Source organism: Bufo gargarizans, chromosome 7 (assembly GCF_014858855.1).
Source record: "Bufo gargarizans isolate SCDJY-AF-19 chromosome 7, ASM1485885v1, whole genome shotgun sequence".
NCBI lineage: Eukaryota > Metazoa > Chordata > Amphibia > Anura > Bufonidae > Bufo > Bufo gargarizans.
This window is the reverse complement of record NC_058086.1, coordinates 123,903,684-123,928,027: the sequence shown is the minus strand read 5'-3', so window position 1 is coordinate 123,928,027 and position 24,344 is coordinate 123,903,684. Positions and strand designations below refer to the sequence as shown.

The window sequence follows — 24,344 nt, the reverse complement described above, 5'->3', positions numbered from 1 at the left end:
GACAGATGTGTCCAAGGACGGTAAGGAATGGATAACGGAAGGAGAGGACCTGATGGCCGTGAATGAGGGACTTTGGCACGGGCGCAGGTCTCGCAGGCTGCCACAAAACCCTCAACCGACTTACGAAGCACCGGCCACCAGAATCTCCGAGCAATGAGATCCACTGTGGCTCTTGTCCCCGGGTGCCCAGCAAGGACAGTATCGTGGTGTTCCTTAAAAATCTTGTGTCTTAAAGCGAGAGGCACAAACAACCTCCCAGGAGGACAAAGATCAGGAGCCTCTGCCTGGGCTACCTGAACCTCTGCCTCCAATTCAGGATAAAGAGCAGAGACCACCACACCTTCAGCCAAAATGGGACCCGGGTCTTCAAAATTCCCACCTCCTGGAAAACAACGTGACAGGGCATCCGCCTTCACATTCTTAACCCCAGGGCGGAACGTGACAACAAAATTAAACTTTGAAAAGAACAAAGACCATCTGACCTGTCTCAGGTTCAGACGCTTGGCTGACTCCAAGTAGGCCAGATTCTTATGGTCAGTAAACACGGTAATAGGGTGTCTGGCTCCCTCTAGCCAATGGCGCCATTCCTCAAAAGCCAACTTGATGGCCAACAACTCCCTATCTCCCACATCATAATTTCTTTCTGCGGAGGAGAGTTTCTTCGAGAAAAAGGCACACGGTCGCCATTTGGCAGGAGAGGGACCATGAGACAAGACCGCACTCACACCCACCTCAGAAGCATCAACCTCAACTATGAAGGGTAGAGAAATATCAGGTTGTACCAAGATGGGAGCGGAAGCAAAACTCTCCTTGATATTAGAAAAGGCCTTATGTGCCTCTACCGACCAGGAGGAAAAAACTACCCCCTTTCTAGTCATATCAGTGAGTGGTTTAACAACAGAGGAATAATTCAAAATAAACTTCCTGTAATAATTGGCATACCCCAAAAACGCATCAGCGCCTCCTGATTCTCAGGAAGCTCCCACTCAAGCACAGCGCGGACCTTCTCGGGGTCCATGCGAAAACCAGAAGCGGAGAGAAGAAACCCCAGAAATTGAATTTCTGGAACCGCAAACACACATTTTTCCAGTTTAGCGTACAATTTATTCTCCCGCAGGATGAGCAAGACCTGACGTAAGTGTTCCTTATGAGTTTTGAAATCAGGAGAAAAAATCAAAATGTCATCTAGATACACTATTACAAATTTCCCCATTAAATGACAAAAAAATGCTGTTCACAAAATGCTGAAAGACGGCTGGAGCATTCATCAAACCAAAAGGCATAACCAAATTCTCAAAATGGCCCTCAGAGGTATTGAAGGCTGTCTTCCATTCGTCTCCTTCTCTGACCCTGACCAGGTTGTATGCCCCTCTTAGATCCAACTTGGAAAAAACTTTAGCCCCAGCAATCTGGTTAAACAGGTCCGGGATCAGAGGAAGCGGATAAGGGTCGCAAATTGTGATACTGTTCAGCTCCCTGAAATCCAGACATGGTCTTAAAGAACCATCTTTTTTCTTAACAAAGAAAAAAACAGCGGCAACAGGTGATTTCGAGGGTCGTATGTGTCCCTTTCTCAGACTCTCAGAGATATAAGCACGCATAGCGACCCTTTCAGGTTGGGAGAGATTGTATAAACAAGATTTAGGCAGCTTGGCGCCTGGGGTGAGATTAATAGGGCAATTGTACTCCCTGTGGGGGGGCAAGTCCTGAACACCACTCTCAGAGAACACATCCGAAAATTCAGAGAGAAAAGATGGTACAGTCTTAGTAGAAACCTCAGAAACAGATGTCATGAGGCAATTCTCTCTGCAAAAGTCACTCCAACCATTTATTTGCCTCGCTTGCCAATCAATGGTGGGGTTATGTTTAGTGAGCCAGGGTAACCCGAACAATAGAGGAGTAGGCAACCCTCTTAGGACGAAACATGACACATCCTCCACATGAGTATCACTCACAATCAAACGGATATTGTGAACTATGCCCTTTAACGATTTCTGAGAAAGTGGAACGGAATCAATAGCAAAAACAGGTATATCCTTTTCCAAAGTGCATACCTGGAAACCATGAGTTATAGCAAATTGACTATCAATGAGATTGACAGCTGCTCCACTATCTACAAAAATCTCACAAAAATTTTTCTTGCTCTCTAGCTCCACCCTGGCAGGTAGGACAAAACGGGAACTACAAGCAAACGGAAAACCTTCAATTTCCGCATCAACCTTGCCAATAGTAACAGATGGAACGTTTTTAGAGGATTTTTTTTCTTTTTGTTTCTTTATTACTCTCAAAAAACTGCCTGAATCTCCTAGAGGGACAAACATTTGCCAAATGATTTATACCTCCACAACAGAAACAAACCTTCCTATGAGAGCTGAATCCTCTATTGTCAGAGGCAAGCAAACCCAGCTGCATGGGCCCCTGCTCAGAAGGGATTGAGAGCGACTGAGACCCCTGTGCACTGAATGAGACCGCCGCACTGTCCTTGGACTGAGTATGAGAGGAAGGAGTGATCTCTCCTCTCTCTCTAAGACGCCTGTCAATACGAACGGCCCGAGACATGGCAGAGTCCAAGGAGGTAGGTCTCTCATGAAAGGCAAATGCATCTTTCAATCCCTCTGAAAGACCATGGCAAAATTGACTTCAGAGTGCAGCATCATTCCAACCAGTATCAGCTGCCCATCTCCGAAATTCTGAGCAGTATATCTCTGCGGATTGTTTACCCTGACATAAAAGACGTAGTCTAGTCTCAGCCAGAGCAATACGATCCGGATCATCATATATCTGACCCAGGGCTAAAAAGAATTCATCCACTGAACGGAGGGGCCGTGCCCCCACCGGCAGCGAAAAGGCCCAGGACTGAGCGTTATCCCTGAGCAGCGAAATGATGATCCCCACCCTCCGCTCCTCATCACCAGAGGAATAGGGAAGTAGGCGAAAATGGAGTTTGCAAGCCTCTCTAAAACGAACAAAATTCTCACTACCCCCGGAGAACGTATCCGGGAGCGAGATCTTAGGCTCAGAGCAAACTCCATGAACGCAAGCTGAACCGGTCACCTGAAACTGAGAAAGAGTCTTACGGAGATCTGCTACCTCCAATGAAAGACCCTGCATGCGTTCAGTCAAAAGTGAAACCGGATCCATGCTTGAGACGGTTTTGGCGGTTTATAATGTCACGGAAGGTGTACAGAAAACTAGAAGACACAAAATGAAGATCCGACTGACTGGATCCAAAACTAAGGAACAAAAGGGAGAGCCCTGCATCAGACCTGGCTCTCTCCCTAACTGCTCAGCCTATGCAAAAATCCCAATGGTAGATGATCGCATATCCTCGTACCTCGACTGTATAACACCTGAACACCCTATAATAGTGAGGGGACACGACCACCAGCTCCCTACACTTCATACGGAGGGAGTCAGGGTCACCTGCGATCCAGCAAACAGGAAAACACAAATGAACGAACAAAACTTATCTGTAGAAGACTCAGTAGTAGGATCAGCATGCACACACTCCAGGAAGTAATATAAACCGCAAAGTGATGCAGTATGGGGAGGGATTTAAAAGGGATGCAATCAGTGCAACTACATGACAGCTGCGAGAGGCTATCGAGATGAGAAAATGAAAGCAAAACAAAAGGAACCTCAAGGAGGAGGTTCTGAAGGACGTCTGTCAGAGCTTCTCAGATGTCTGGTGGTGACATGGGGACCCGCATAGGGCCGACTTCAAATGGGAGAACGCCTCTTCCGCCTGCTTATCCCAGTGAACCATTACTGATGTTCTACTTTTCAGGAGTCCTGTCAACAGGGCAGCTAAAGTGGCGAAATGTGGGATGAACCACATATAATACCCTACCATCCCTAAAAACAACTGCAGCTGCCTGGTCGTAAGGGGTCTAGACCAACTTCAGGTCACCTCGATCTTATTTACTTGGGGATTAACGACTCAGCTTCCAATGACATAACCCAAATACCATGCTTCCTCCAGGCCCACTGAGCACTTTTTTGGGTTGGCGGTCAATCCTGCCTTCCTAAACAAGTCTATCACTGCTTGAACCTTCGACAAGTGACTTTCCCAGTCCTGGCTAAATATGATGATATTGTCCAAATATGCTGAGGCATACCGGAGATGTGGTCGGAGGACGATATCCATCAGCTGCTGAAATGTGGCCAGATCCCCGTGCAACCCGAAGGGCAACACTCTATAATGGAACAGCCCCTCCGGCATGACAAAGGTGGTCTTCTCTTTTGCTGTCTCTGTTAAAGGTATCTGCCAATACCCTTTTGTGAGAGCTATCACTGAGAAATAGCTGGCTTTACCCATTCGCTCTATTAACTCGTCTATACGCGGCATAGGATAGGCTTCAAACTTTGAAATCTCGTTTAGCTTCCGGAAATCATTACAGAAATGTAATGATCCATTGGGCTTCGGGATAAGAATGATTGGGCTAGCCCCCTCGCTTCTAGACTCCTCAATGACCCCTAACCTCAGCATAAACTTCACTTCCTCTGTAATGGCTAGTCGCCGAGCCTCTGGTATGCGGTACGGTCGTAAACTGATTTTTTTTCTGGGGCTCGGTGAAAATGTCATGTTGGACTAGGTTGGTACATCCTGGAAGGTCAGAGAACATGTCCTTATTCCTGCTAATTAACTCCTTCACTTCTTGAGTCTGCTTAGTCGACAAACCACTACCTATCTTTACTGCAGGGGTGTCCTCTGGTACCACCGTAGGGCCTGGGACCATCTCTGCAGCCAAGACAGAGCGCGGGCCATCCCCAAGAAGACCTTCTCTATCTTTCCAGGATTTCAGTAAATTAACGTGGTATACCTGCTCTGGCTTCTGCCTTCCTGGCTGGTATACCGTGTAATTCACAGGGCCTAACTTCTCTTTTATCTCATACGGTCCTTGCCACCTGGCCAGAAACTTACTGTCTATGGTGGGCACTAGTACTAACACTCGTTCACCCGGGTTAAACGTCCTTACCTGGGCGGCCCAGTTGTACACGCTGCTCTGGGCCAGCTGAGCCGCTTCCATATGTTCACGGACTATGGGCAGAACTGTCCCTATCCGGTCCTGCATCTTCTCGATGTGCTCAACTATGCTTTTGTGGGGGGTAAGCTGCTGCTTCCATGCCTCTTTAGCGATATCTAGCAGCCCTCTGGGATGTCTGCCGTATAAAAGCTAAAACAGTGAGAACCCAGTCGACGCCTGGGGCACTTCTCGCACCGCAAATAACACATAGAGCAGCAAGAGGTCCCAGTCCATTCTGTCTTTTGCCAAAGCTCTCTTGAGCATGGACTTTAGGGTCTTAAATCGTTCCACCAGCCCGTCAGTTTGGGGATGATAGACGGACGTATGCAAGTGTTTAATATTTAATATTTTGCAGAGCTACCTCATCACTTTGGACATAAAAGGAGTCATTTGAGCCATCAATATCTCCTTCGGTATCCCCACCCGGGAGAACATCCCCATCAGCTCCTTGGCTATGAGTTTGGCTGACGTGTGGCACAGGGGTATCGCCTCAGGGTAGCGAGTAGCATAGTCTACTATGACCAGGATATGTTGGTGGCCTCTGGCTGACTTGTTAATGGGGCCTACCAGGTCCATAGCGACACTTTTTCGAAAGGTACTTTGATAATGGGCATGGGCACCAGGGGACTACGATATTGAGGCTGGGGGCTTGTCCTCTGACACTCTGGACAGGACTGACAAAACCTCCTGACTTCCTCATATACCCCGGGCCACTAGAAATGCTGCAGTATACGTTTTTGAGTTTTCTGGACCCCCAGATGCCCTCCTTACACATGAGTATGCGCTAAGTCTAATACCATGGAGCGGTATGGCTAGGGAACCACCAACTGTTCAATTACCTCATGGCGGACTTTGCCAACCCGGTATAGCAGGCCCTGGTTACAGGCCAGGTGGGGAAATTCCGAGTCAGCTCCCGGATGCTGAACCACTCCATTAATGACAGTCACCCCTTCTCTAGCCGTAACAACGTAGGATCCTGGTGCTGGGTGGTCCCGAACGTGTCTCGGATTATCTCTAGTTCTGGGACAGATGGGGATTCTACCAGCTCACCAGCCAATCCTTCTAGGCACAAGCTATCGGGGTGACACTCTTCCTCCTTATTGGTAACTCCTACGGCTGGTATCCACTCTTCAGGATTTTCGGGCACCCGCTCCGCACCCCGTCCCTCCCAGAGAGACCAAAACAGGGGACAATCCCTACCTAGGATGGCAGCATAAGGGATTTGTCGCGCCACCCCAACCACCTGCTGTATCTCCCTTCCGGGGGTGGACAAGGTCAAACAGGTTGTAGCATATTCTCGCTGGTCCCCATGAATACACACAATACTGATGTTTTTTTTCCCTGGGCCGCAAACTGCCACCAGGGTTTTGTGCCCGAGGGTCACTAAGCTCCCCGAGTAGCAACGCCTTAACTGGGTGTCCATTAATAGAGATGGCACACAAAGGAGGTGTATCAGCGGATAGCAGTGAAGCAGCAACATACACCGGCTGGCCGAAAAAGGAGGACCAAGGGCGAACCTGCAGTCCATGGGCTCTGCAGCCCTCGGGCAGTTGGCAGCAATGTATCCCAGGCCGTGACAGTGCCAACATCTAATCCCCGGGGCCTCTCATCTCCCCAGGGCTGGCCTCCCAGGAGTGGAAATCAGCTCCCCCTTAAGTGGTTGAGCCCCCTTCTCACGTCCCATTTGTGGTAGGGAGAGTGAACGTGGCTTTTGCAGCACGGCGGTGTCTTGGGACAAGTCCTGGGTCGACATGTATCTCTCGACTAGGCCAACCACTTGCTCCAGGATGCCGGGATCACCTTGTCCCACACAGCGCTGTATTGCTCTCGGGATGGTACGCACCAAACGATCGACCACCATCAGTTCTGCCATCTGCGAGGGGCTCAATGTCTCAGGTTGCAGCCATTTTTTTACAAGGTGTAACAGGTCATAGGCCTGGGACCGAGCAGGCCAGGACTCGGAGAAGGCCCACTGGTAGACTCGGTGTGCACGCACATAAGTATTAACCCCAAGACAAGCCAACACCTCCCCCTTTAGCCTCTCATAGCTCTTGACTTCCTCTCGGCTGAGGTCGAAGTAGGCCTTTTGTGCGTCTCACACTAAAAATTTTGCCACTACTTCGGCCCACTGTTCTGCCTGAAACCTTTCCTGTTCCACAGTGCATTTGAAGACCATCAAGAATACCTCAATATCATCCTCAGAGCCCATCTTTCTTAATGCTGAGCGCACCTTATCCCGGGCAGTAGGTAGGATTGCGTTCCCCCCCGGGATGGCTCCTTGTTGTAATACACACATGGACTCCTGTATAGTCGCCAATTGCTGGGCCAGTAGACTATTCAACTGTTGCTGGCCTCTCAGGGCTTCCTCATGTCTCCAAGTAGCCTCCTCATTACTTTGCACCAAGTGTCTAATGGCCTCCTCCATCTTATCTGGAGCAAGAAAACTTGCCGGCTATATGACATACAGTCCAAACAACACAATTTTTGGCCTCACTGCCGTTTGCCCGCTGAAGCCACCAATTGTGGGGGTTTTGCTCTGGTAGGTGGGCTGTAGCAGTGGCAGTACAGAGGCTCAGGAGACAGGTATTGTATCCAAACCATGCTCTTATATTCACTCCAGTGCATCACATCAAAAACTGTGCAGTTCACACAATAGCAATGTTCAGAAACCGTTCACACAGTCTCTCCCACCAGTGATTGGTACTACACCTTGTCGTGGGGCAGGTTCGTTCAAGTTCATGCAAGGTAGACAGGCTACTTGTCGGCCTGGACAAGGGATTGGCTCCGGCCACAGGATCCCTTCTTTTGGTCCTTCTCTGCGCCTGCATCAGTTGTGCAGTCTTTGTTAGAACAAGCGGACTATGGAGCTCAGCCCGACCCTCCAATCAGCCTCCCGTACAGCTTCCTGCAGAGAGACAGGAGACAGCACTACATCAGCCCCAACAGTGAACACCAAACCTATATTCACACGCTCTGGGTGTAGCAGGAAGACCACACCCACCGAGTATAGTGAAGGATTAAATCCTTCACTACCCAACTGGGGCCAGAGAAACCAACCTGCCCGGATCAGTGTAGACTGACACCAACTAAAAAATGTCTGTTGAGAACAGGGGTATGGCATCCCCACCCCCCCCCCCCCCCCGTCAACCCGTGGTGGTCCGTGGAGAACAGACACCCACCCTGCTCTTTGCCTGTTCCCATTAAGAGCCGGCCCGGACCGCTGTGTGAACAGCGCTCACTGCTGACAAAACACAAAAGACCCGGCTCTTACTCCACCTGGGCCACAACTCCCGGTGGCACATATCTTTCGTCCACTACCACTCCAGATACTCCCCTACAGGGTGTATTAATTTCCTTTTAATTTAATTATTTTACAGTATGTCACTATGTCAATAGCTCACTCTGTAGTCTCCTCATGCGGCTGCCACCTCCCCACTTTGGACTGTCACTGGGCCACTCTGTGGTCTCATCATGCTGCTGCCACATCACTACTCTGTGGTCTCCACATGCTGCTGCCACCTCACCACTATGTCATTGGGCCACTCTGTAGACTTCTCATGCTGTTCCCACCTGCCCTACTTCATGACTGGGCCACTATTTGGCCTTTTCAGCCTGGTTGACATCATGACCCTTCTGATCTGTCAGAAGGAAGGAAAAATGAGACACACAACGGATCCTGTCTGTGTAGCAGCTGCAAGGACTGTATGACATGGTCCCATCAGAATTGGCTTATGATGGGGCGGAGCCAGCGCCTGCAGTGGATGGCTGTGTGAGTGCTCAGCTCTGTGTGAGAAATCGCCCTAACAGCCTGGATTTTTAGCTTTAAGAAGCCACCATGGTAAAAATCGGAGGATCCAAACCCCAAGAAGGATCTGAGCAACAAAAGGCTGCAGCCACTAAGGGAGAGATGGACAAATTTATCAAGAAAGCTGCCTCCGCTTATGTGGCTAGGGAGAGCAAGATGGCGCCTGTCTCCCCGCGCTCGATCAACAGAGCACAAAAAGAACAACATTAAGCCACTGCAGAAGGAGAAGAAGACTTGAACGTCCTCCCCTTATCCAGATCCTATTTAAAAAGACACACTTATGTCTACCTTATCTGCAGCCCTGGATCCTATCAGCTCCGATCTCTCTACAATCAAGCAGAATATTAAACAGATCGGGCGGAGGGTTGAAGCCTTGGAAGAATCTCAATCCGCGATTATGGATCACCAACAAGCAGTCTCTCAGCACATAAAATCTATACAAACAAACCTTAATGCTTTATATTGTGGCCTGGAAGACCAGGAAAATCGGAGCAGATGGAACAATCTACGATTTCGTGGGATACCAGAATCGGTCTCACCCGGTGACGTCCCACATACCATCACACAAATCTGCTTATCCCTCCTAGGGCCTGAATCGGCACACGAGGTGATCCTGGAGAGAGCTCATAGAGCCCTGAGACCCAAACCGGCCACCAATGCTCCTCCGAGAGATATAATATGCAAGTTCCTTGCTTTCCCGGTAAAAGAAGCCATCCTCACTAAAGCACGGCAGACCAGCGAATTCATATGGGATGAATATCCAGTAGCTATTTATCAAGATTTGGCTCAAACAACTCTCCAAAAGAGAAGATCACTAAAGCCGCTTACCGGCTGGCTTAGATCCCATAGTGTCCTTTACAGATGGACCTTTCCGTTTGGTATCTCCTTCTTCTATGAGGGTCGCAGGATGTCCGTTACTTCTTTCGAGGACCTGGGTCAAGTATATGATCATCTGAACATCAACCCGCTTGCGATCCAAAACTGGGCGGCGGTGCAGGAGCTTTCCTCCCTCCCGATCCTTCCAGTGACAGACAGATGGGAGAAGCAACGCACCCCCAGAATTCACAAGCAAAGAAGAGATGTCTCCCTTTCTACTCCGAGATGCCTACCTATGGATAACTAAGTATTCATGGACTTTTCTAGCTCATCTAAATCTCCTACATACATTCGCTGTCTCTCTCAGCTGATCTTACCTTCTCTCTTCAATTTCCCGTATCTCCATGTTCCCCCTTCCAATCATAACTCCCTCCGCTAATCCATCTCGAGAATATCTAACGATTCTCTCTCTTCTATGTCTAGTCGATTTTATCACAATTAAGTTTCGACTCGATTGTTTACTATGGTTACCTGTCGAATTCTTAGCGGAAAATTTGTCTCGATTTTATGCTATGTTTACTTGTTGATCGCTCCATATGCGGATGTCTGCCGATTATTCCATGATGCATTTTCGACTCGAATATTTGCTGAATGTTTATCTTCTTCAGGGCAAATATCATAGAATTCACTACCCCTATGTTTAATCTCCTGTTATTAGGCCTTAACTCGCCCTCTAAAAGATGCCAAATTTTTTCCTTTATGAAAAAAAAAAACAGGCCTCAGTCTTACTTTTACAAGAAACCCACTTTAAATTTAATAGGTATCCCGATCTATCTCGCTCCAATTATCCAATTTGGTTCCATTGCGGCTCTAACTCTTCTGCATCCAGAGGGGTTAGCATAGGTTTCAACAAAAACTTCAATTTCCAATACTGCTCTCACCAGCAAGACACGGACGGTAGATATCTACTCCTCAAGGGATATATTGATAAATGTCTGTTTACATTCGTAAATATATATGCCCCAAACGTCGACCAAGCCACCTGGTTTAAAGACCTTATGCCAAAAATATCTACCTTTCAGGAGGGTATACTGATCCTTGGTGGTGACCTCAATGTCGCCCTAAACCCGCTCCTAGATTCCTCTTCAAATAAATCTGCCCTCTCCAAACGAGCATTACGATCGATTACTAACTCGTTAGCAGAACTTAACTTGGTCGACGTTTGGAGATTGCTAAACCCTACAGTAAGAATTGGCTTATGATTTGGTAGCCAAAAGCAGGAGTGGGTACAAAACACAGAAGACATGCAAATATTCAATTTACGGGTCATCTTTGTTTTGGATTCACTCCTGTTTTTTTTGGCTTTAGCAATACTGATGGATTACAAATGCTGACCGAGAAAAGGTGGATGCTCAACAGACAGTATTTCTTTTTGGGGGGTTTATTGTTCTGACAGATCAGAGGAAGGGCAAAATAATCAGTGACGTCAACACAAACTTACTGCTGACATCCTCTCCACTCTGTTGGGGGGCTCTACTTGTATAAGCGTTTAATAGAACAGGTTCTGTAGACATCTATGTGGAATCAGCTGATGACGGTGTAAAAGGAGTGCGCTTCTTCTTGATGCTAACATTGACCTGTAAGGCTGAGTTCACACTTATTTGGTCAGTTTTGGATCCGTAATTGCCCAAATAAGTGAAGTGTGCAGTGATTCTAAAAGCGATGGCTGTCATCTGCGTGTCTTACGGACTCACAGTATTATTTCACTACCATAGCAGACTCCCTATGCGTGTTACTGCAAGGCACAGTGTTCTACACCACTATACAGGCTCACTGCAGCCAGGAAATAGCTGTTTTTAACACGATTTGCCACAAATAAATCCGGATTGAATCAAATCTTTTCAGAAAATTCAGCAAACCGACCAAATAGAATTTGAGAAATTTGCTTATCTCTAATAACTATAAAAGTCTGACACATTTGCTGAAGTTTCCAGTCACAGCCCATGGAGATATAAAACTAGGTTAAGTATGAAAGCTAAGATCTCCACTGAAAGTGTCATTGAAAGCAAAGCGTATTTAGAACTAAACTACTGTACATAATCCAGGAATATTGAAAGCAGCTTTCCAATCCTCCTACCCAGAGGTGACAAGTTAAAACGTCTAAAGCTCTCAGGGGAGGAAGATATTTTTGTGTACAATGTTATGACGCTATATAATACTCCATTGTTGTAATAGGAGAAATCACAAAAAATACTAAAGGAAATTCATTTAACCTATGACTAGCTTGCATGTTATAAATTTTATCACATAAAATAGGAATGTCTATTATACAGAAGTACCTGAAATACGGTACTGGACGATTAGATCATAAAGGCCTGATCCAGGATAGGCATCTCATGGTGCAGTGACATGGCCATTGAGTATTAAAACTTTAGGCTTCAAGTAGACAACACGTTTCAGAGATATCAGGCTTTTCTTCTAATGAAAGAAGCACAATCGCGTCAGAGCCACAATCCGTATGAAGGGAATTCTTGCGGCTAATTCTGTAAAGCAATATCTTTTCTTTTGCCATTTGCGCTATCATACAGAAGAATAGCAGAAAATTGTGCTTTAATTTATCCGTCTAAAATGTTTAATCTCAACCGATTTAAAAGTGTCAGTCATAAGTATACATAAAGTAAGCATATGTGAATCAGGTATACTTTCATGTTGAATTATTAAATCTGCTGTTTCCTGGACTAACGGACAGCCTGCATCTCACAGACCATAGTATAGCTTTATTTCTGCTGTAATTAGAAATGAGCAAATCAAAGTTGAATGATGAACAGTGATGAGCGGCAGGGGCAATATTCAAATTTGCAATATTTCACAAATATTTGGCAGAATATTCATCATATATTCGCAAATTAGAGAATTCGTGATCTCCAGTCATTATTTTCTCGATTGCGAAAATCGGCAATCAGAAAATTAGTGATTAAAAATTTGAGATACAAAAATTTGCGATCAACACTACTCCTAAAGTCAAAGATATTACAAACTTCTCTTTGGCCTACAAGCAAGAAGCAGTGAGGGATCATGGGTACTGATGAAAAAAAGGCTATAATATTTGCGATTACGAAGATATAGCACTATGTTTTAGATATTTGCAAATTCTCAAAGTGCTAATATTTGCAATATAAAATTGCGATTAGAATATTTGCGATCAACACTATTGATGAAGTGAAATTCGATCTGAATTTCAGGAAAAAATTGATTTGTACCGAAGTAGAACTTCCTCGCGCTTCATGGTAACAAATCATACTTTTTTCAAAAATGGCTGCTGCACATATTAGAAAGAGGAAGTAAGAAGCTCCATAATGAGGGATTACCTATAATGCCATGCAGATAGCCAAACAGCAGATAGCCAGCCCCCGTGATATCACAGCCCTATAAAAAGTCTCCTCCTGTCTGGTCTCCCGCATTTTCCAATGAAATTAGTGCAGGGAGAGACGTTACAGGCACTAGGGACCTAATTGGGGTTAAAAAGTGATCCAATACTACATAATTTAGGTTGGTTGCTTTCTTTGATACATAAGTAATTCCAGTAATCCTAGATTATGTTATTGGGGTGAAACTGTGGTCTGATACTGCAAAATTTGTGGGGTTCACATTCTATTATATATAATTCAATAATTGGTTATGCAATTGGGGTAAAATTGTGGCTTCACACTACAGATTTTAAGGCTCTCCTGCTCCTTCTCCTTCTCCTACTCCTCATCACTTGTTTCATCAGCAATTGATCACCAAGGCGATTGCAAAATGACAACAGTATGCATGCACCCAAGTTTCTGGAACTACAGTCCCTCCCTTTCCATGGGGTGGACTCTGCACCTTTCAGGGAACTGATGGCTTGTGCCAAGCCAACATGGAGAGTCCCAAGCTGTCATTACTTCTCAAAAAAGGCAGTACCAGCCCTGCACACATATGTTGAACAGAAGGTGGGCCAGTCCTTGAGCCTGTCAGTGTCGGTTAAAGTTCACAGCAGTGCCAATGTGTGAAGCTGTAGCTACAGTCAATGACAATATATGTCCTTTACAGCCCAATGAATAAATGTGGTTCCTGCCCAGCTACACCAGCAACTACACTGCAGCCTCCAGCTTCTGCCAATGTCATCCTCTTCCTCCTCATTCTTCACCTTGTCCTCAGCCTCCACTGCAGGCACAATTTGGAGTGCTACTCTAGCATACCACCTGTGTATAGCACAGCAGTGCCACGCTGTTCTGCACCTTGTTTTCCTGGGCGAACTGAGTCACATAGGGGAGAAACTGCTCCACATTCTTCAAGAGGAAATCTAATTCTTGCTGACTCCTCGCCAACTTAAAATCAGAACCATGGTCACCGACAAAGGCAAGAACATTGTGTTGGCGCTGCACCAAGGAGAACTGAACCATGTGCCCTACATGGGTCACATCTTTAATCTGGTTGTAAAGCGGTTCCTTAAGCCTTCCACCCAACTGCAAGACATCCTGAAAATGGCTAGGAAACTGTGCATGCACTGTAAAGCATGCTCTCCTTAATTTGCAAAGGCAGACTAACGTTACCCATCAGAATAGCCTGATATGCAATGTTTTCACGTGTTGGAACTACACCCTCTACATGTTGGACCGACTATATGGGCAGAGGAAGGCTGTAAACAATTTGTTGATGATGCAGGCGGACAGGAGCGCTCCCCTGTGTAACTTCGACGTTAGCCAGTGGCAGCTCATTCGTAATACCTGACTTTTGCTCAGGATCTTTGAGGAGGCCTGGACTACAGAATAAACAACGCAAATTCCACTACTTCACGTTCTGGAGCAGATGCTGATAAATCTGTCTGGTCAGGGGACAGGAGACGTGGTGCCTACATCTCACGACTAGGGTTGAACGAACCCGAACTTTGCAAGTTCGTGTACCCGGACCTGAACCTGGACTTTTTCACAGATTTTGGGTTCGGGTTCGAGGTTCGGGTCATTTTATTTTCCGTTATAACCATGTTATAACGGAAAATAATAAAGTGAATTTCTATTTTTATTTAAATAGGTTCTGGGATCACGGTGAAGTTCTGGTCTCGAACCCAAACTTTGACTTGAAGTTTGGCCGAACCTGAAGAACCCGAACTTCCACGGGTTAGCTCAACCCTACTCCCGACCACCATAGCCCTGTTGGGTATGAACTGGAGGAGGAGGAGGACAGTCATGCACAAGCAATGTATAAAGAAATGGCTGTTTTTCCTGCACAAGTGAGAGGAGAGGAGGAGCTGGAGGAGCTAGAGGGCAATGAGGAAGTCCAGGCAGTTGACCCTGACACATTGTGGCAGTATGCAGTGGAGATGGAGGCAAGGAGTCCCTCTGAGTCCCTTGTGCATATGGCCAGATGCGTGCTGAGTTGCTTGCATAGCTCCAGCCATATTATCACCATTCAGCAAAGGCTCTCCACCATGTTAGACCCTTGCTACCTCTCTAAAATGCATGCTTTTTTTCCTCCTGCTGAGAGCGAGCATAAACTCAACTACTATTAAGACATCCTATGTAGTCAGTTGGCCACTGCCACTGCCATGGCTGCTTGAGTGGGGGGCAGAACCAGCTGCATTAGCAGCAACTTAAGTCTGAAGTTTCTAATGAGCACTTTCTTTCACCAACCTAGTGAAGAAAGCAACCACCAGCAGCAGCAACAAGACATGAAGCAGACCCGGAACCAGCAGGTTTTGGCATACTTGTACTGCACCCTGCAACCCCACATCCAAGATCCCCTGGACTACTGGGCAGCCAAACTTAATTTGTGGCTGCCACTGGCCTAGTTTACACTGGACAAGCTTTCCTGCCCTGCACGTAGTGTGGCATCAGAGCAGGTGTTTATTGTGGGTCCATATTTACCCCAAAGAAAATTTGCCTGTCCACCCAAAATGTAAAGAGACTGACCTTTATGAAGATGGATCAGGAGTGGATCAGCCAGGATTTCCACATGCCAGTGCTTGATCCATCAGACTAGATCATTCTAGGTGTCACACCCAAACTTTGTGAAAAGAGACAGTTTCTTCTAGCCACCTGCTTCAGCCACTATTCTGATGTTGCCACACATGCCTCTGCTGCCATTTTCTCCTACTGCCACTCACTATCCTATGCTGTCATTGCCACTGCTGTTGCCCCCAACCCTCCCCACTCTGTGAGTGGGCCACTATGTTGACACCTCATGCAATTGCCACCTCACTACTCTGTGACTGGGCCTCTGTGTTGACTCCTCATGTGGTTGCCACCTCACCTCTCTGTAACTTGGCCACTATGCTAACTCCTCATACTGTTTCCATCACCCCCACTCTGTGACTGGGCCATTGTGTTGACTCCTCATGCGGTCGCCACCCTCACCATAATGTAACTGGGACACTGTGACACCTCATGCCCTGTAACCTACTAAATAAGTGAAGTGTGAAGTGATTCTAAGAGTGACGCCTGTCAACTGCCTGTCATAGAGATAGAAAGTAACTATTTCACTACCACAACAGACTACCTACTCTTATGCCCTCACCCAGTTATTGCCGAACAGGGAAGGTTTTAACTCTCTTGCACAAGCTCTTCAGGAACAAAGGAAGCATTGTTGCTCCAACTGTATAACAAACAAAGCATATTATGAAGGGGCAGACATTTCTGCTGTCTTTAGTTTAATCTTGTTATGCCAGTGCTGATGCTGGCATTGACAATGCACTGGGTGGCCTTAAACATCTACTTGGAGAAATGACCCACCCCACCTAGAACTAACGGTTCAATGGAAGAAAACATCCTACCACAATTCCATATTGAGGTACGGTACCACACCATATAGTGGCACACAGTATGTGCTGATGAAGAGTATATTAGGCTTTTAATTTTTCCAATCCATTGTAATCAAACAGTAAAAAGGAGAAATATGAGGTATTTTCACTTTAGGCTGCTTTGTGCATTAAATGATGATCAAAAGGGCAGCAAATAATATCTACAGTATCTCACAAAAATGAGTACACCCCTTACATTTTTGTCAACATTTTATTATATCTTTTCATGGGACAGCACTGAAGATATTGCACTTTGATACAATGTAGAGTAGTCAGTGTAGAGCTTGTATAACAGTGCAAATTCGGTGTGCTCTCAAAATAACTCAGCTATTAATGTCTAAACTGCTGGCAACAAAAGTGAGTATACACCTAATTGAAAATGGCCAAATTGTGCCCAATTAGTGATTTTTCTCTCCCCAGTGTCATGTGACTCGCTAGTGTTACAAAGTCTCAGGTGTGAATGGGGAGCAGGTGTGTTAAATTTGGTGTTATCGCTCTCACACTCCAACGCCAAGACTCTTGCGCAGATTTTTGTGGATAGTATTGTGAGATTGCATGGTATTTCTTCGGATGTGGTCTCTGATAGGGGCACGCAGTTTGTCTCCAGGTTTTGGAGGGCGTTCTGCTCTCGGCTTGGCATTCAACTATCATTCTCTTCGGCTTTTCATCCGCAGTCGAATGGTCAGACGGAGCATACTAATAAAAACCTGGAGACCTACTTGAGGTGCTTTGTGGCTGAGATTCAGAAGGACTGGTCCTCATTCTTGTCCCTAGCAGAGTTTGCGTTGAATAACCCACGGGTAAGGCGCCATTTTTTGGTGCATACGGTTTTCATCCTCAGTTTGGTACCTTTTCTGGGACTGGTTCCTCTGGGATGCCAGAGGAGGAGAGATCTTCTTCTGCCTTATCCTCCATCTGGCGGAGAATCCAAGGGAATTTGGAGAAGATGGGTGAGAGGTATAAACGAATGGCTGACAAGAGACGTGTCCGGACCTGTGTGTGGGTGATCTGGTGATTGTGGTTGTCCACTAAAAATATCAAATTGAGAGTGCCATCTTGGAAACTGGGTCCAAGATTTATTGGTCCGTACAAAATATCTGCGGTGATCAATCCTGTAGCGTTTCGGCTGGATCTTCCGCAGACTTGGAGGATCCATGATGTGTTCCACAGGTCTTTACTGAAAAAATACGTGAAACCGGTGGAACCATCGCCATTTCCTCCTCCTCCTGTTCTGGTCGATGGAAACTTGGAGTTCGAGATCTCCAGGATTCTCGACTCTAGAATTCTTCGGGGTTCCCTTCAGTACCTGGTACATTGGAGGGGATACGGCCCTGAGGAGAGGATGTGGGTTCCGGATCTGGATGTCAACACCAGCCGACTGGTGAGGGCTTTTCATAGATCCCATCCAGATAAGGTTGGTCCGGGGTGTCCGAAGTATTTGCGCCTGGAGTAAAAACTACACCAGCCCGTGGCGCAAATGTAAGTAAATTTGCCGGGGATGTAATCCCAGCCCTGGCACGACCATCAACATGCCCCTGCCACACCCAATTAGAGTACAAGTTGCAAAACTGGCCATGCACGAAAATTGTGCCACATGGCGGACAGAAAAGGGGACTTGCAACACTTTTCACATCTAAAACTGTTGCAAGTTTATTAGTAAATTTGCTCCACTATATTAGCATGGGAAAAAACACCTAAAAAAAGCTACAAAAAACACTGATCAAAAAACACCACTAATTTTTGGCCGCAATGTGGGGGACTGTGTATGAAGGAATCCTAAGGGGGCACATTGGAATTTTTTGACTGTGCAATCAAAACTATAAAAATAAAAATTCACAGCAAAACTTCATGCGGTTTTCACTTGAGTTTTGCAATGCAGTTTTCAGCTCATGATTTGCATAAATGAAGCTAACGATTTCAGTGTACTTCCCCTGCACAGTATTTGCTGTCTTAATCCCTAAGCCACACAGCTCTGCATGCAATTGTGCAGGTTTTTTTTTAATGCAGTTTTGACCATGCTGTCAATAACTTCACATGTGAATACTTCTATCCTACCACAAGTTTATTATCATCGTTAAACGATCAATCTAGAATATCTGACACCAGTCATACTATATAATATTATTTTGTTGATATTGACCCTTTTTGTTTCCAGTAGCCCGGCTCTTTTTCAGAAATAAAGGACTGAAACCTTCCACATGATCATTGCTGCTTTTAGTATATTTTTACTGTTTCTCTTCATTACTTAGGAAGCTTGTGTGTCTGTGACACACTGTGAAATTGCAGCCTATTTCTGGGAATAATCTGACCCTTTGTTTTATTCTGTAGATGAAATGAACGATCATCAGAACACCCTGTCTTACATCCTCATCAATCCTTCCCCGGATACCAGACTGGAACTGAATGATGTTGTGTAAGTCAAGAAATGAGAGCTCAGAGATCTCATCCATTTAATTTTCCTTTATTCCTGCATTGCTTCACTCCATGCTACCCAGCTTTTTGCACTGTTTGTGAGACATCTGCAATACTGTCAGGGTTTGTAAGGAGTCAGCATTGCACATGGAGCAGGGAAATTCTTGCCTCCATGAGTCTTGTAGTAATTATTGCTTGTCACTTGACATAAGCTCAGTAACAAAAGAATAACACATTATATTACAGTACTACCAACGAAAAAGGTCACAGATCAAGAGAGAGATATGAGAGTTAAGTAAGAGCAGTCTGCCTCCAGTAACAGCCCTGTGCACACATACTGTATATAGTATTTTGTGTGTGGTCACATATTTAATATTGAAATTCTTGTAGGCTCTCTTTCTCCTAAATAGCAATCCGTAGTACATCTGACAAACCATGAACCTAAGGGTAGCGCCACACAACATAGTCATAGGGTGTTTGGGGTGTGGAAGTGCTCTGGTCGAGTTAGGCTACAGCTGCCTCTTGTTTAACTAATAAATAATGTTGAGCGCAAATATTTGAAAAGCTCATTTTTATTGCAAACATCGACACTATTTTGAATTTAGTGCCATATAATAGTAATGACAAATATTTTTTTATTTTTTTTTTGTTTGTTTTTTAACACAGTACACATCAGGTGATCATCCCTCCCTTCTTCTAGCTTGTGGGCCAATGAGAAGGCTTTGACCCTAGCAACCAATAGGAAAGTTGCCTACCCCTTACTATATAAGAACCTCCCCAGCAGCCATGTTCTACAGTTTATTGCAGTTATGAAAGAGACAGCCGTGTCATTGCTGTGCTCTGTGCTTTGTTTTATTACATTACAGTTAACTTGAATATAATTCAGATAGTTAGGGGGAGATAGTCAGTGTAGGTTAGATAGTGATATAGTGTAGCTGATTGTTCCAGTGCTGGGTGTTAAGCAGTGTGATAGGTTCTGCTGTCCATACATACATGCTACCAGGGCCGGTGCAAGAACTTTTGCCAACACAAGCAAAGCTACATTTTGGCGCCCCCACTTGCAGCTCACCTGGCCCTGGTCACGTCTGCAGCAGCTGGCTTCTCCTCTGTGTAGTCCTGGTCAGGGGCGTAGCTAAAAGCTCATGGGCCCTGGTGCAAGAGTATTGCTTGGGCCCCCGTCCCTCAGTGCTTGTTGGCAAGGGGCAGGGGAGCACATATCCTTCCTGCTGCCAGGGGCAAACATTAAAAGGGCACCCCCTCATGCCAAATTCTTAACCTAACCCCTTCCTTCCAGCCAGAGGTGTAAGCTGGCCAGTATACACTTTCTATAATGCCAGTGTCTTATGTGGCACAAGGGTCTTTGGGCCCCCTCAGGCTCCTGGGCCCGGTAGCGAATGCTACCTCTGCACCCCCTATAGCTAAGCCCCTGGTCCTGATATCTTTTCTCTGCTTCATATAATCGCTGGTTTGAGGACCGTATTTCTCACCCTCTAAGGGCTCTTTCACACTTGCGTTGTCCGGATCCGGCGTGTACTCCACTTGCCGGAATTACACGCTGCATCCGGAAAAATGCAAGTGTACTGAAAGCATTTGAAGACGGATCCGTCTTCAAAATGCTTTCAGTGTTACTATGGCAGCCAGGACGCTATTAAAGTCCTGGTTGCCATAGTAGGAGCGGGGAGCGGGGGAGCGGTATACTTACAGTCCGTGCGGCTCCCGGGGCGCTCCAGAGTGACGTCAGAGCGCCTCATGCGCATGGATGACGTGCCATGCGATCACGTCATCCATGCGCGTGGGGCGCCCTGACGTCACTCTGGAGCGCCCCGGGAGCCGCACGGACGGTAAGTGTGGCGAAACCAACCTCGCCACAGTGTTTTGGAGGGGGCTGTTTGCCAGCCTCCTGCCCCAGGATTACGGCCCTTTGAGATACTTTTGCTAACTTTTAAACCCCTGAACCTATTCAAATGAATTTTGGATAGGTTTGTCCCCAAGTTATACTGTTTAAATTGATGTAAGTTATATGTATGGACAATGTAACTCACAAAGTTGTAACAATTTATAATAAGTGTAACTTGTCATTTTGGGAGGAATATGCTGGGTGTGGTTCTATTGTCCCATTGTCCCATTGTGTGTTTAAATGGTGATGTCTGTCCTGTTGTCTCCACATGTGTATTGGCGATCTCCCCTTTGTCCTGAGAGATAGATAATTGGATTGCCCTCGGTTGTCTCTGGGACAGAGAGGAGGAAACCATGATGCATTGTGGGGATGTGTTGTATCTGTTCTGTGTCGCAGTCTCCCTTCTGGTCCTCTAGGGGGCGTGAACGATTGGCTGCTGTACTTGCATTGTGTGTGTTGTAAGATATTGATTGGTTGGATTTCAAAACCCTGTGGGCAGTACTATGTTTGTTTTTTATAAATAAAAGAGGCTGTATCTGAAGTACAGTCAGACCACTGCTGACCCTCAACACGGAGCCTTGTCTCGTCATTGGGGGGATTCCCTGTATGCTGTTGGAGACTGATTGCCAGGAGTTTAAGCTGACTGTACGCTTTTCCTGTTCGTCTGCTAACAGCTATTCGCGAGGCTCCAGTTTGGAGTGCTATTTTGTATCCAGTTCGGGAGTTTGGTGTTCTGCAGTAGCTGTGCCTGTCTCTCAGAAAGGGGCATATCGCCTAAACGGATCTTAACCCCTTGTCTGCTGAAACGGTCCGTTACAATTGGTGGCAGCAGTGAGATCGTTCCTACAGCCAGAAGGACAGCTACAGGAGACACCATTTCTTTGGATTTTACAACTTAAGGGCAATGCATGTCTCAGTACAGCGACCCTAAAAGCACCAGGATGGAACCAGCAGTGGAGTACAGATACTCTGTTGAGGAATTTGACCGTATGATGTGGTTGTGGCTGAACTTCTTCGGACCCAATCCAGCTGAGAAATACGTGAAGTTCGTGAGGAGTCTAGTGTTCAAGACCCTACTATACCGGGCAGAAGGTGACGGTCAGCTGCCACTTTGGGTGGACCTCCATCAGAAGTTACAGTTGCGGGACAGTGGGAGCCCAGTCTCCATTCCCCAGCGGCAGGCTGAGTTACAGGGGGCAGAGGTAGTTGTTCCTGCCCCCCAGCAGCAGAGTGATATGCTGGGAAGGCAGTGTGAAATGCAGGGAGAAGAGAGCAGAGTCCTCCCTCCCCAGCGGCAGGCTGAGTTACAGGGGGCAGAGATAGTTGTTCCTGCCCCCCTGCCGCAGAGTGATATGCCGGGAAGGCAGTGTGAAATGCAGGGAGAGGAGAGCAACGTCCTCCCTCCCCAGCGGCAGGCTGAGTTACTGGGGGCAGAGGTAGTTGTTCCTGCCCCCCAGCAGCAGCATGATTTTTTGGGAATTGGGAGCCCAGTCTCCATTCCCCAGTGACAGGTGGAGTTACAGGGGGCAGAGACAGTCGGTCCTGTCCCCCAGCGGCAGAGTGTCCTACAGGGAATAGAGAGCCCAGTCTCCTTTCCCCAGCAGCAGGACACTGTATTGGCAGCGGAGGCGGTCGGTCGCCCTCCCCAGCGGCTGGAAGTATGTATGGGAGAGGAGCTCGTTACCCCCCTCTCCCCAGAGGCAGCTTAACGCACCAGGGGGAGACAGTAAGCCCCACAACAGTGCAGATGGGACCGTGGTCTCTGCACTTACAGCACAGGGGGTAGGGACAGTTGGTCCTGCCCCCCAGCAACAGGGCTGTTTAGCCAAAGGGGAGACAGTCGGTTTCTCCCTCCAACAACCAGACTCCAACCAGGCTTTTTCCGTGGTAACGCTGGCACCAGGGCAGAGTACCGCTGATACCTGCCCACAAAGCAACCTCCACTCCAAGCCAGGGAGCAACTCAGAGACCGGGAGTACCAGCTACCAATATAACCTTGGTGGATTCACTGGACAGAGACAGGCTACTAAATTCAACAGGTCCAGTATTTGGTTGTGGGTGGGCTGCCAGACTAACTCAGGTACCGACCGGCGTGAGGTCAGGTATCTGGTTAGTCTTCCCTGGGGGGGGGGGAGATGTGTGGCGAAACCAACCTCGCCACGGTGTTTTGGAGGGGGCTGTTTGCCAGCCTCCTGCCCCAGGATTACGGCCCTTTGAGATACTTTTGCTAACTTTTAAACCCCTGAACCTATTCAAGTGAATTTTGGATAGGTTTGTCCCCAAGTTATACTGTTTAAATTGATGTAAGTTATATGTATGGACAATGTAACCTCACAAAGTTGTAACAATTTATAATAAGTGTAACTTGTCAGCTTGGGAGGAATATGCTGGGTGTGGTTCTATTGTCCCATTGTCCCATTGTGTGTTTAAATGGTGATGTCTATCCTGTTGTCTCCACATATGTATTGGCGATCTCCCCTTTGTCCTGAGAGATAATTGGATTGCCCTCGGTTGTCTCTGGGACAGAGAGGAGGAAACCATGATGCATTGTGGGGATGTGTTGTATCTGTTCTGTGTCGCAGTCTCCCTTCTGGTCCTCTAGGGGGCGTGAACGATTGGCTGCTGTACTTGCATTGTGTGTGTTGTAAGATATTGATTGGTTGGATTTCAAAACCCTGTGGGCAGTACTATGTTTGTTTTTTATGAATAAAAGAGACTGTATCTGAAGTACAGTCAGACCACTGCTGACCCTCAACACGGAGCCTTGTCTCTTCATTGGGGGGATTCCCTGTATGCTGTTGGAGACTGATTGCCAGGAGTGTAAGCTGACTGTACGCTTTTCCTGTTTGTCTGCTAGCAGCTATTCGCGAGGTTCCAGTTTGGAGTGCTATTTTGTATCCAGTTCGGGAGTTTGGTGTTCTGCAGTAGCTGTGCCTGTCTCTCAGAAAGGGGCATATCGCCTAAACGGATCTTAACCCCTTGTCTGCTGAAACGGTCCGTTACAGTAAGTATGCTGCTCCCCGCTACACTTTACCATGGCTGCCAGGACTTTAGCATCCCGGCAGCCATGGTAACCATTCAGAAAAAGCTATACGTCGCATCCGGCAATGCGCCGAAACAACGTTTAGCATAAGGCCGGATCCGGATCAATGCCTTTCAATGGGCATTCATTCCGGATCCGGCCTTGCGGCAAGTCTTCAGGATTTTTGGCCGGAGCAAAAAGCGCAGCATGCTGCGGTATTTTCTCCAACCAAAAAAGTTCCGGTCCTGAACTGAAGACATCCTGATGCATCCTGAACAGATTTCTCTCCATTCAGAATGCATTAGGATAAAACTGATCAGGATTCTTCTGGCATAGAGCCCCGACGACGGAACTCTATGCCGGAAGATAAGAACGCAGGTGTGAAAGAGCCCTTAGACACACCTAGGTTTTAGTGGAGGATAATAAAATAAAAAAAATTCCATTACACCTCAGGTCAGACCAGCAATCAGACCCCCAATGTTAATCAGACCTCAGATCAGACCCCCAATGCCTCAAATCAGAGGCCATCATGCCCCCATGTC

The 24,344-nt window shown here is 46.8% G+C and overlaps 1 protein-coding gene across 1 annotated transcript in view; it reads left to right on the top strand.

The window, feature by feature from the left end:
* Positions 1-24,344, top strand: part of KCNT2 (potassium sodium-activated channel subfamily T member 2) — a 1,405,312-nt gene that overhangs the window by 1,349,390 nt on the left and 31,578 nt on the right. The window contains exon 28 of the mRNA XM_044301880.1: positions 18,800-18,884. Coding sequence (XP_044157815.1) covers positions 18,800-18,884 — 85 coding nt within the window. The remainder of the gene's footprint in view (positions 1-18,799; positions 18,885-24,344) is intronic.